The sequence below is a fragment of the Miniopterus natalensis genome, chromosome X (assembly GCF_054644295.1).
Source record: "Miniopterus natalensis isolate mMinNat1 chromosome X, mMinNat1.hap1, whole genome shotgun sequence".
Lineage (NCBI taxonomy): Eukaryota > Metazoa > Chordata > Mammalia > Chiroptera > Miniopteridae > Miniopterus > Miniopterus natalensis.
The window spans coordinates 104,853,572-104,866,176 of record NC_142103.1 but is presented as its reverse complement, the minus strand read 5'-3'; the positions used below and the strand labels follow the sequence as shown (position 1 = coordinate 104,866,176).

The 12,605-nt window shown below is 52.0% G+C and overlaps 1 protein-coding gene across 4 annotated transcripts in view; it reads right to left on the bottom strand.

Moving 5' to 3' along the window:
- PUDP (pseudouridine 5'-phosphatase) overlaps positions 1–12,605 on the bottom strand; it is a 188,556-nt gene that overhangs the window by 150,188 nt on the left and 25,763 nt on the right. For 3 of the 4 annotated variants that reach the window (XM_087813585.1, XM_087813586.1, XM_087813587.1), the window contains exon 3: positions 9,661–9,890. In XM_087813585.1, coding sequence (XP_087669711.1) covers positions 9,661–9,890 — 230 coding nt within the window. Of the gene's footprint in view, positions 1–3,008; positions 4,464–9,660; positions 9,891–12,605 lie in introns of those variants that run through there. The other variant, XM_087813584.1, reaches the window with a different exon arrangement.

Sequence of the window (12,605 nt, the reverse complement as noted above, 5' to 3'; positions counted from 1 at the left end):
AAATCCGATACATCTAGGAGTTTTTTTCATAGCTAATTTTTACGTTGATCATTTCGTATGGCCCGCGGGTGATGTTATAAATATCCAAATGGCCCTGGGCAGAAAACAGGTTCCCCACCCCTGTTCGAATCAATGAATTTGATACGACACAGAGACAGAGACACAACAGAGAGAGAGGACTTGACAAGGATGCCTAACGCACCCTCAAAGCTCACAGGTGAAGGGCACAGAACAGTCCACGAGGCTACGAGGCCCCTTTTCCATGCCAGATCTGGGCGCTCTCTGCAGATATACGATTAAGGAGGGTGAAGAGCTGCAGGAACAAGCCTGACGCATAATTTTAACGCTTCCTACCAGAGAGACGGTGTGCAGACAGAGTGATATTCTCTTTAATGCTAAACAATCGGATCGCACAGAGGGCCACACCCAACTCCCTCTGAGGTATTTTGACAGAAATGTACCAAAGGAGACCGATATATGTGGATGCAGAATCGATACGGGTGTGAAATACAGACAGAGATGGGTTTTAGATGTTATTTCCACATAGATGTGTGGGTGTGTATATGACACACGTCCCTCCGCGACCTTCACATCTACCCCCTTCCCTCCCCAATTCCTCTGCAGCGTGCGCGTCCCCCATGTGCGGCTGGCAGGCTGTGGTGCAGCAGGCTGTTGGCCCAGATGAGCGAACCTGCAGGGAGGGCGTCTGGGGGCGACACTTAAGCTGGCGGCATAGGGGGAAGTCACACTGGTCATATAAATCATGCTCAGAGACCCCGGTGTCCCAGGTAGTGGCTTCCTTTTATTTTCAAAGTGTCTGAAATCTCCTTTGCAACATAGTTACAATGAGGGGAAATGTGTGGATTAGAGGAAGTGTTCGCTTTGATACTTTATTGCAGGTGACTTACTGCAACAAAGTAAAGGTTTAGGAGAGGACTCTACCCGCTAGTACTGCTGGTGGGTAGAAAAACATTCAAAATTGTCAATGAACCGATAAAATTCTCAAAGTCCACCCCATTATGGTGGGGTGGAAATTAATAGCTATTGTTTACTAACTTCTGTTACAAAGGGTTTATAATGATGTAAAAATAAGGAGACTTTCGGGGGGAAAAATCATAGGCGTAAACTAGAAAGAGACCCTACGTTTAAATCCGAGCCCACTGCTGCTCTCTTAGTGTTTACTTTTCCTTTGCAGCCTTTATAACAATTTGCAATTGTGCCTTTTTGTGCCTTTATGTGTGTAACTCCCTGCTGTGTGTCCCACACTATAAATGACACACTGCATGGGCTCGGGGCAGTGAGGGCCACGTCCATCTGTTTGTTTTTTAAAATATATTGATTTCAGAGAGAGGGAGGGAAAGGGAGAGAGGGGTAGAAACATGAATGATAAGAGAGAGTCATTGATCGACTGTCTCCTGCGCATCCCTGACTGGGGATCGAGCCTGCAACCCAGACATGTGCTCTGACCAGGAATCGAACTGCAATCTCCTGGATCCTAGATTGATGCTCAACTGCTGAGCCATGCCAGCAGGGCCATCCACCCGCTTTTGCAATGATGAAAAACAAAACCATCAGGGGAATTGGGTGCTGCTTGTCTTTGTTCCCCAGAACTCCTGGGGTATGTTCTGAACTATTCCTGGGAGGAAGCTGTGGCCAGAGAAGGGCAGGTGAGTGTTGACAGCTCAGCTGAGGGAGTGAACAGGACACTGGGAACATTTAATCAGGGGCAAAAGGGCGACTTTCATCACCCTGGAGGTCAGGCAGCCCATTTCCATTCTCACTGGGTGTGTGAGGGTGGTAGGGGGATGGGGAGTGTGGAGAACAGCCGTTTGCAGAGGGGAAAGCAATTCCTGGAACAATGATAAAAATTTACAGAGAGCAGGATTCCCTTTTTTGCTTGTTCCTGGCTTTTAAATGTGTCAACTTACCACCCAGGACAGCATTGACTTAGAGAAACAGGTATCCTTCATATCAGTTAAATATCTACCTTTCACTTATTCAGACTTAAAATATGGAAGGCATGCCCATTCTCCCCCTACGTGGATTTTGAAAATACACCATTTTCAGTGGCTTTGCATATTATTATGGATTCACCATGCCTATTACAAGGTCTTATGTAATTAAATATATATGACTACATTTCCCAAGGCCTGGTTTTTTATTAAGAGATTAGATACTATTAGGATTCTTAAATAGTTCTTTATAATTTCCATCCCCTAAGGAAATACATTGCTGGCATTTTGGTAAATAATTGGAGATACTTTAACATAAAAATACTCATTGCACACACAGTGCTGTAGAAATCCACGTGAAACTGGGACTCGTGGCTGTGGCAGTGGACAAAAGCAAGACTTTAATACGGAGCTTCCACAGGGAGGGGCCAGGATTGCTGTCTTGAAAGGGCTTTGTACAAGACAGGCACCCGCCATAGGGTGGAGAAGCAGCAAAAGAGGGGTACGTACGTAATGCTTCAAAGACAACTTGGTCAAAAGATGCAAGGAAAATTCAGTGGATTCAAGGAGCCACCAAATGAGACTGGGCCACAGCATGGACTGGCTGCCAGTCTCCCATTCCTGCCTACCCTTCGTCACACACCTGACGCAAACCTGGCCCTGGGAAAAGGTCCAAGAACCCAATGCAAATATTTTTATGATTCAAGTTTAACTAGACAAGTACCCTAAGATCTACCCTGTTTTGTTTTGCTCTGATTTGGTTTACTATTAACTCTTCCACTTAATGTCGTCTACACTCCACTACCCTACAGGATAAAAGACACAATCCTATCTACACTCCACGACCCCACAGGGTAAAACAGACAATCCTATCTACACTCCACGATCGCACAGGGTAAAACAGACAATCCTGTCTACACTCCACTATGACACTATACAGTATGAGTGCTGTTTAAGAAAAATGGTCAATGACTCACAGTTATGTTTTCCATTTCTTAGAGGATAGTGGTTTTTTTAGAGAAAAAGGTTAAAAAAAATCATAATTTCACACCAATATAACCTGAACAGGTGTCAAGACTTTTATTCCATTAAATTAACCGGTGAGGGAACCAGTAAGATGTTACAAGCAGCCGATGGAAAGGGAATTCAGAGAACAGACGCGTCTCCAGCAATCAGAAATGCTAAAAGGAATTTCTGAACCAGGCAAAACTGGTCCACAGCAGGGGCCACCCTGACCTGCAATCACCCCACCAGACCATCAGAGATGTTGCTACGGTTTTTCTGCAACTTAGAGTAGAAAATGAGTTTGATGACAAAGATAGAGCCCACATGGAAGGTGCAGGAAGTAGGGACGCCCCATGATTGCATTTTCCCATCTGAATGCCTTTCAAATCACAAAAGGCTGAGCACATATTAAAAAGGGGTTCATGGCCAAAGTGTAATGTCTGATGAATTATCCCAAAGGTGTGCTGTGGCTCTAAGTGATACCAAGTACATCTCCTGAAGTCAGATTATCTTTACATCCAAGGACGCGTCAGAAAAATAAGTGCTCTTAAGGGAAAGAGGTGACTTGTCTGAGGTAGAGAGCTTTCTGCAATGCGGAGACGAGCCCGGGTATGAGATGCAGGCCAGAGCTATGTTCTACAGACAATATGGTTCTTAGCCAGTCTCCCAGCAGAGGGCCGCAGAGGTTCTTTGAGGACACAGAGTGTTAATGTGCTCATGGGGACATTGGTTTCCTGAGGCTCATCCATAGAAGGTTCCCCACTCAGGTTACATCTCAGAAGAAAGGCCACCTCTCTGCTCTCAGTGGCCACAGCAGGTTAAGATCAACATGGATGCGTGGAGCCTTGCAAATGGATATAAATACAGAGTATGTACACACATACAATATATATACATTAGAGTGTATCCATATCCATGTACATATGTTACATGTGCTGGTCAAGGTGTAGAAAAATATAACTTCATCTGTCTTGGGAATGTTGCACATACATAGGAATGCGTATGTATATACAGGTACATACACACATGCAAGCGTGTACATGCATGTATGTACACATATTTCCTGTATACAGCTAGTATGTTACTGCTCACATACAATCCTTCCAAGGTGACTCAGGTGACAGAGTGGACCTATGTTCTGGGCTGTCTCTGTGTGGTTTTTCTCCAGGGTCAGGTTGGGGTTTGCTAACATTTACAGAAACTGCAGGAGTCCTAAGGCTAGGACTGTCCACAGGGCGATGTGGGAGGGATTCCCCTGCTCTTTGCTGGGCACTGTAGGTGGGGCCAGGCTCGGAGGAGCGCGGCAGGTGGGGCGGCATGGCAGGCCTCTCATGCATAGGGTGGCAGTCCAAAGAGCTCGGGCTGGAAGTCCTGCAGGGAAGCCAGCACCACAGTGGCCTTCGTCGTCAGGTCTCGGCTCAGGTTTGCGTCGGGGACCATCACCACCTGCATCCCAGCAGCAAGGGCCGCCTCCACCCCATTGGGAGCATCTTCAAAGACGAGGCACTGTGGGGTGAGGGAGAGACAGAAGGTTGAGACGGCCTTGTCCACAGCAGACACTAGACCAGGGTTATCACCTCATCTCCGCCGGCTGGGCTCGTGCAGATGGAGACGGACATGAAGAGACTGTCCTTCCAGGTTAGGGACTGTGGTCAGGAGAGCACACTGTGTCCCACACACCCGTTACATTAGGGGGCGGCTTCCACAGCTGCCCCCAAGGCAAAATCCAAACTAGGTGCAGCTGGGTGGCCAGGCAGGCTCCTAGGTTTAAAACTTTTTTATTCGAATCACAAAACTCTGTTCATTCAGTAACTGAGCATGAGAGGAAATTGGGGGGCGGGGGAAGCATGCTTTTAAGTAACTTCGGAGCTGGTAGTGTTTGAGCTCAGGAATTAAACGGTTAGGGTATGTGAATGAAAAGTTCAGTCCCTGCGTGTGCCAGCGTCAGGGGACACAAGTCCTTGTCATTAGCACCAGAAGGTGGTGCCTGTGGGCATCTCTCTCCTCTGTGAAGTCAACTGGCTTTTTTCCTAGGGTCACTGATGCTCACGCACAGGCACGTGTAAAATGGGGCATCTGTGCACGGTGCTCTTGGGGAGCTCCCGAGTGTGCAACCACGGGAACGTGCCAAGGCAGGTCTCCCACCAAGACAGGCTCCAAGGCAGAGACCCGAGCTCCACTCAATTCTGGGTCCAAGTGCCATGGCTGTGGCACCCCCATCCCAGGAAAACAGGCACCAAGAATCCCCTGAGGCCCTGCAACCCCGCACACTGCATGTGAGAGCAGCTTCACTCAGTCTCTCGATTAATACTCTGTGAGGGCCAGACACCTGTGAGCAGGGCCCTCCTGTGGCCACTCTAATGTGCTCCCATGTCCCACTGCTCTCCTTACGTGACCCTGAACTCCCAGGATGCGGGGGGGGGGCCTTCCACTGTCCCCTCAGCTCTTTTTCCAGCCTTTTATCATAAGTGTCTCCCCGCCTTATGACCAGTGTAGTGGCTGGCGTCCAACATGCTGGTGACCGGGAAAGGCTCAGGGACACCAGCTGTGGGGGCCGTTGAACACTAGGAGCTCAACACACACAGACACACAGTCTCTCTCTCACACGCACACACCCAGGCACACAGTTTTTGCTGGTGGTCTGTTCTACAGCAGGTACACTGACTTTTAGTTCCTTCCTTCCTACCCCCTTCTCTCCCCCCATTTCCATCAGGACTACAATGAGTCGAGTCGCTAGCTGGCTCACCCCACAGGGCGGAGTTGAGAACTAAATGAGTTACTGCAGGTCCTGCTAGCATGAGACTACTGGGCGACCTTCACAGAGTGAGCTGGTTGCCCAAGACGGGGCTGTCAGAGCTGAAACAGGGGAGTCTTGGGCAGGCAGACAGTCCCACGGCCAACTTCCCAAGAACTCCTGAACCCCGGCTCTGATCAAGCCCTCTCTCTGCATCTCCAGGGAGACCATGGTTTCTGTCTGAGATGGAAGTGAGTCTGCTCAGACCATCCGGGTTTATGTTCTTAGTGGTCTCATTCAGAGACTCTGTGGGTGATATCGCTGCCCCCGTCTTTTAAAGCTATGACCTGACCTTATTGTAAATGTCCCAACTGCTGTATCTGGGACCGTGGGCGTGCACTTACATGTCCAGTGACCTTTTCTGGGGTGGGGGGGGAGGAGATATTCCTTATGTTCTCTGAGGATGCTGAAGGTCTGTGCAGCCCCCTGTAAAAACTGGGCTGGGGCCGAGTGAGAGATTTTGTGGATCCCTTGTGGGGAACTGTGCGTGGCTGCAGGCCTGGGAGCCACTTTAGCTCTGCGTTTGTGAGTGGTTCCTTCTGGAGAGCATGGCAGGCAGGTGAGAGGGAAGGCAGGCAGCTGGGAAACTGTGGCCCTTACAAAGGGCTTGCCACATCCACTCTCCTCTGAGAGCACGTGCAGCCCGGTGGCTCTGTGCACCTGCAGATCGTTCCAGGACAGGACAGGAGGGCTGTCGGACGGCGAGGAAAGCTTGGTGGTGTTCACAGCTCCAGGACGGGCACGACTGGCACGTACTCTTCCTGAAACTCACATTTCTCAAGGAGGCGCAGGTTCCCGGCTTCTGTGAGGTCCATTCATCACGTCCCCCCAGTTTAGAATTAGTACTCAGCCACAGGCCGTGCTCTGAACCAGGAAGGATGTGGCCACTCAGGGAGGGAGGGAGGCCGACAGCACAGGGCACAGGAGCAGCAGGGCAGCAGCTACTGAGCAGGAAGAGGGGACCTGCCCAGCTCACACAAGGAGAGGCCATCTGAGAGGTGTGCTTGGCCATGCGTCTGGCCAGAACTCTCAAAATGATCCAAGGAAATGCTGGGCGGACGGACGAGCCCGTTTGTTTGGATGCCTGCACAAAAGCCCCTTGCCATGGGCATGCAACTGACAGATCAGGAGTGACGGGAGTTCAGCCCCAGAAAGAGCAACAGAGCCCTGGGTGGGTACACTCCACCAGCGGCACCTGACACCCCTTCTCCTTCCTCCCACACACCCACTTCCCTGCGAGGTCGTCAAAGATGTCTACAGGATCTCAGCTGGACGGCTGCCCGTCACATCAGCAAATGAGCATTCAACCTCAGAAATGTGGACACCCTGAAGCAGCACCTGCCGTTGTTGAAAGCTGAGAGCCCACTGCACAGGAGACGGTGGCTGGAACGTGGGGGGTGCAGGAGGGGAGGTTTGCAGGAAATGGGACGTGTGGGACCTCCCACCAGCAGCTGCTATCACAGACATGACACAGAGCAGCACACACAAGGCAGAAACCAACACCAGGCAGCACACGGGGGAGGGGAACCCCATGCTGGGTCTCCGTGGCCGCACACCCCAGGCTCCCCACGGGACTCGATGCTCAGTGATGCACAGCACCTGCCCTGGGAGGTCCTCCCCTCCTCAGGAGCAGAATTGCAAAGCTATGTCTACATTGTGAAGCACCTGTAAAACTCTCCAGTTTCCTCTGCCTTGATTCCCCTGACCTACTGCACCTCTAAGGACCCCTAAAGCCTCAATACTGTATGAATATTCCCAGAAGGCCTGTCTATGTACTGAAACCAAAGAATGAATCTTCCAGAGTCACCGGGAAGGCTTCCCCTATTCCTCACAGGCGATGAAACCATTAAAAGATAGGAGCTAAAATAGTACAGCCTGTGTCTCACACAGAGAAAAGCAAGGAGTGTTTCCTCACTCAGACTGAAACCTCGGACAGTTTCCACCTGGCACACCAAGCTAGTGAAGAGTCTCACCGGTTCAACTTTGCCTCTTTCTCTCAAAATAGTTTCCTGTTCCCTGGGGGACCAGCCGGGCCCTCCCCACACTGACCTCTACAGCCTGGCACAGGACACACTCCCAACCAACATGGGGGCCACAGAGTGTCCGAGCCAGGACAGCGGTGGGCCCAGCCCTCTCCTGTCACGGGCACAGGACATGGGCCAAGAGTTCAGAGGTGAACTCAAGGTCACCCAGGCAGGCAGGACAGGAAACTCAGGAACAGAGCTCGGGTACCAGAATTCAATGTTCTTTTCACTCTGCCAGGCCGGTTAAAGTATATCTGGATTCCGTCTCCAGCAGGACAGATGAGCTTAATTAAACTATAGCTGGAGGGGTTTAATTTAGAAAGAATGACATTTCCCATGACTGGGAGATGGAGCATTCCAGGGGCCCGTGAGCCAAGAGTGAGATATGTGCCTTTGATATGTGTTCTAGGCCTAACAGTGGCTGCACAGTCCATTTGCCTATGACTGGGGCAAAATCTATGAAGGCTGCACAACCCCTCCCATAATCAGGGGCATGCGTGGTGGGTCATGTCCACGGGGCAACCAGCAGGGGGCCACACTGCACAAGGTCTGGAAGGTAAGGAGCCCGGAGGTTCTCAGCACTGAGGCCGTCACCATCACTGGGGGGCATCTGGACTAGGAACAGAGCAGGGCAGCCAGGCAGGGGGGCAGGGCCTGGGAGGAACTGGGAAGAGAGAGGCAGCCCTGGGATAAGAGGCCTCAAGGGCTGGAGGGCACAGGAGCCAAGAGGGAGAAGGTGAAAACCTGGATCACAGTACTGGATGCTCCCACGGGACGCGAGGGCCCTGGGGCAGCCATGGGAGCAGCTGGTGAAAGTGGGAACCGGACCAGGGATCCTGGGAAGCGAGATGCCCTGAGGCCACGTGGGAGGTGAACCAGCTGGGTGAAGGCAGGGCTTGAGAACAGAGGTGGGCCCGCAGAAAGGAGGAGGCCGGGAGAGCTCTGTGGGCACAGGCCTTGGTGTGCAGCTGGATGGTGAGCACTGGGGGGCAGAAAAGGAGCCCTGGAGGCTAGGAAAGGAAGCCCGGGTCTCTTGGTGCTGGAGGGGTCCGGAGCATGCCACAGGCCTTAAGGACTGCTCTGAACTGAAGACATTTTGAGCATCAACAGCTGTAGGAAGAGGCATTTTCTCAACTCACCATATCTTCCCAACAGCAAAGCCTCCCCAAAATTCAATGGCTGTAGGTCCCTTGCCTGAGGTTTCTCTACAAGGGAAAGCCGTCTTATCACTGAAGGGAAGTCAACACAGGTCGGCACCTGGATAACACCTCCCTGAATAGTGTTAACACTGTCCCATCTCCCATTCTCGGGCCGATGGCGAAGGCACATTCAGAGGTGGTGTGGTGTTTGCTTATTTGTACACAGCAGGATGACAGGTAAATTATGCAGAAGATGCTGTCCATGGAAAGTCAGTATTTAGGGTCAGCTGTGAGGCACCGTGTCCCAGTGGAGTGGGGACAAACACTGCAGCATTCCCACTGGTAGGACGCCCAGCTGGGGTCAGAATCCAAGAACGGCCCTCCAGTCACACAGTTACACCTGCGTTTATAGGTCCCATGCAGTAAGCTGGGCCCTCGACCAAAAGAACAGGTCATTCCAAGTGCCCCGGACACTCACTGCCTGTGGAAGGTTTTGAGTCACCTCCCCTGAGCCTGTGACTTGTGTAAGAAACACAGTTGTCCGGACTCGGGGTCCCTGGGTAGCAGGTGTGAGAAACCTTTCAGGAAATCGCTACTCCCTGACTAATGCCCCCACAACACCTCAAACACAGGACCCAACACAGACAACCCCCACCTCGAGAGTGTCCCCTGACAATACCCCCACCCCCACCCCCGCAACGTCGCCCTTCTTCCCTGACTCACCACCCAACTCCTGCTGTGCGTACCTTTTCCACAGGAGCAGGTGGGGAGAACCTCTTGGCACAGGCGAGGAAAATGTCTGGGTCAGGCTTGCCCCTGCGCACCTCGGGGTCGTCCCCCAGGACGATGTGGTCGAATAGGCCGAAGAATTCTCTGTGCGCGCTGGTCTTCATCTGGAAGGACGCGGAGCCCGAGCTGGTGGCCACGGCCATGGGCACACGGTGCTCTCGCAGGTGGTGGATCAACCTCTCCACCCCTGGGGAGGTGAGGAAAGGCCTCAGTGAGGAGGGGGACAGGCTTTAATGAGGAGGGGGACAGGCCAGAGAATCGGGGGAACGGCCCCTCAGCGGGCTCGGAAACCCCAACACGTGGATGCCTCTGCCCAGGAAGGATCTGATCTGACCTGACACATACCATCTCAGGGGGACCATCAGCTCCCAAATGGCCCCATTCAAAACAAAACACAACTCAGCAACCTGGGCCTTAGCTGTTCCCCAAGGACCTCAGGCAATGTCCCTGGAAGGAAAGGACACTGGGTTTGCTGGGCCTGTCCTGCGGAAGCGTGGACCCTGGGCTGGGGAGGTGGAGACCTGCAGAGGCCTTGGAGACCAGCTTTGTTTCTGGAGCCATGAATACGCAAGGACTAGGTCCTGGTGTTTTCCGGGGAACTCTATGTTCTACAAAAGCCCGAGGATGACCGGATGACCCCTCCCACTGCTGGGAGAGGAAATCGGGAGGCGGCCTCACAGTCGGGGGACAGAGGCAGCACCAGAGCAAGGGGCAGAGAGTGTAATAAAGCTGCCTCCCTCAGCCAACATCACAGGTCACCAGGTGGAAGGAGCGTCCACGCCCTTGTGAGCTATGAGGCCGAGTCGGGGCCACGAAGGTTAATGCCATTACTCCTGGTGCAGTTATGAGAGGACAGCCTATTGGAAACGTGATGAAAGGGACAGGGCTGTCCAGCTCTCATCACAGCTGATTATGATGACAGGGATGTCCAGTCCACACAGAGCGCAGGGTTCAACTAAAACAGTATGTTAATCACATAATCACTGCTGTTTTAGTCACTGCAGCACACGAGGTCCCTGCTTTCTCAGTTGCCTCAGCAAAGACAGACACGGTCGTGTTTTCCAACAGGCAACACCTGCCATCAGGCAGTGATGCTGTGAGTGCCGGGCCCGTAGAGAAGCCGTCCTGTGAGATGCTCACGGGAAGGGTGGGCCTCAGCTCCTCGCGAGGGCACCGGGAAACTCCTTAAAGATAAAGGGACAGGGGGCCTCTGCTGATGTAAAACTCAGTGTCCAGTATCCAACCAGGGACCCCTATGCCTGCAAGGAAGCCAACAACACAAGCAGACACCAGGAGAAACAGGTGGTCCGCAGAGTCGCACACAGAAGTGCAAGACTGACAGAATTAGCAGAGAGGGACCTTACAGGACAGCCTCATAAATGTTACAAATATGCCCGAGTTAGACACTGTTGGAATGGAAAAATAAACAAATAAAGGTGAGACCCAGCTACATAGCATCTGCGAGAAACCTATGTGAAATATAAACACGCGGGTTAAAAATAAAGGGATTGAGAGCCTTATATACCTACTACTCAAAGGAGAGTCAGGGTGGCCATGTTAGTAACAGACACGTGGATACAACATTGTGTCCACAAGGTAGGAAACAATTCTAAAATGTTTTAAAATAATTGAAAACACACAAAGTATGTCCCTGATCACATGGAATTAAAACAGACACCAGTAAGTGAAAGGTATCTGGAAATTCACAAATATCTGGATGTTAAACACACACTTGTATGTAAGGCATGGGTTAAAGATGAGGTCACAAAGGGACATTAGACATTTTGGGAGGGATTAGAGTTAGATGGGGTCATGAGGGTGGGGCCCTGTGATGAGATTGGTGCCCTTACGAGAAGAGGAGGAGCCCCCAGAGCTCTGTCCACCCTGTGAGGACACAGTGAGAGAGAGGCTGTCTGATGCAGAGAAGAGAGCCCTCACCTGAGCCTGGCCATGCTGACACCCAGGCCGCCTTGGATTTATAGGGTGGGCCCCAACTCCAATGACTACTGTCCATATAAGGAGAGGACAAGGCAACATGGGAAAGACGGCCACTTGAAGACAGGCGTGGAGGTCGGAGAGATGCAGCCATGAGCCACGGGACACTGGGGCCCCCAGAAGCTGGGAAAGGCAGGAAGGATCCCCCCTCGTGTGGGCTCAGGGCACAGGTGGGAGCTGTGACCAGTGGAAGCTGTTACCTAAACTAGCCCGTCTGTGGGCAGACCTGGAAACGCTGGCATCTGAGCCTTTGTCATGAGTGACTATGTCCCCGGAGAAGACGGCCCCAGTACCTCATGGGTTGTGTGTAAAAGGGGGTGAGGTGAAGGAAGCTCAGTAGGGAGATGTTCCCTTCATGTCTGACAGGCTCTGCCCCTTCCATGCCCTTCCTCATTGCAGGTCGAATATCCCTCTGGTTGTTTATAAACAGAATAAATATCCCATTTTCTGCCCAGGGTGCTTTCTGTCACAATTTAAAAGATGTCTATTTTCAGGAAATGATAAAACCCGTGGATGACCATCCATTTACATTTCACCACTAAGTCACCTGGTGAAGAGCTACAGACCATAGGGGTTAAAAGTACTTTCCACCTGGACAAGCGTGGAGAAGGGCTTCCAGGCTGTGAGCAGTCCTGCTAGTGGTGTCAGGGCTGCTCACGCCCCCTGGGTCAGCCCTACACTCTCAGGCGCTGATGAGACAGTACAAGCGCATGCTGACATCATAGTCAGGGGCTGCTGATTGGCCCAGGAGGGGCACGCCCCTGCATATAATAGGGGCTGTTTCCCTGCTGATTGGCCCAGGAGGGGCACGCCCCTGCATATAATAGGGGCTGTTTCCCTGGTGATTGGCCCAGGAAGGACATGCCCCTGCATATAATAGGGGCTGTTTCCCTGATGATTGGCCCAG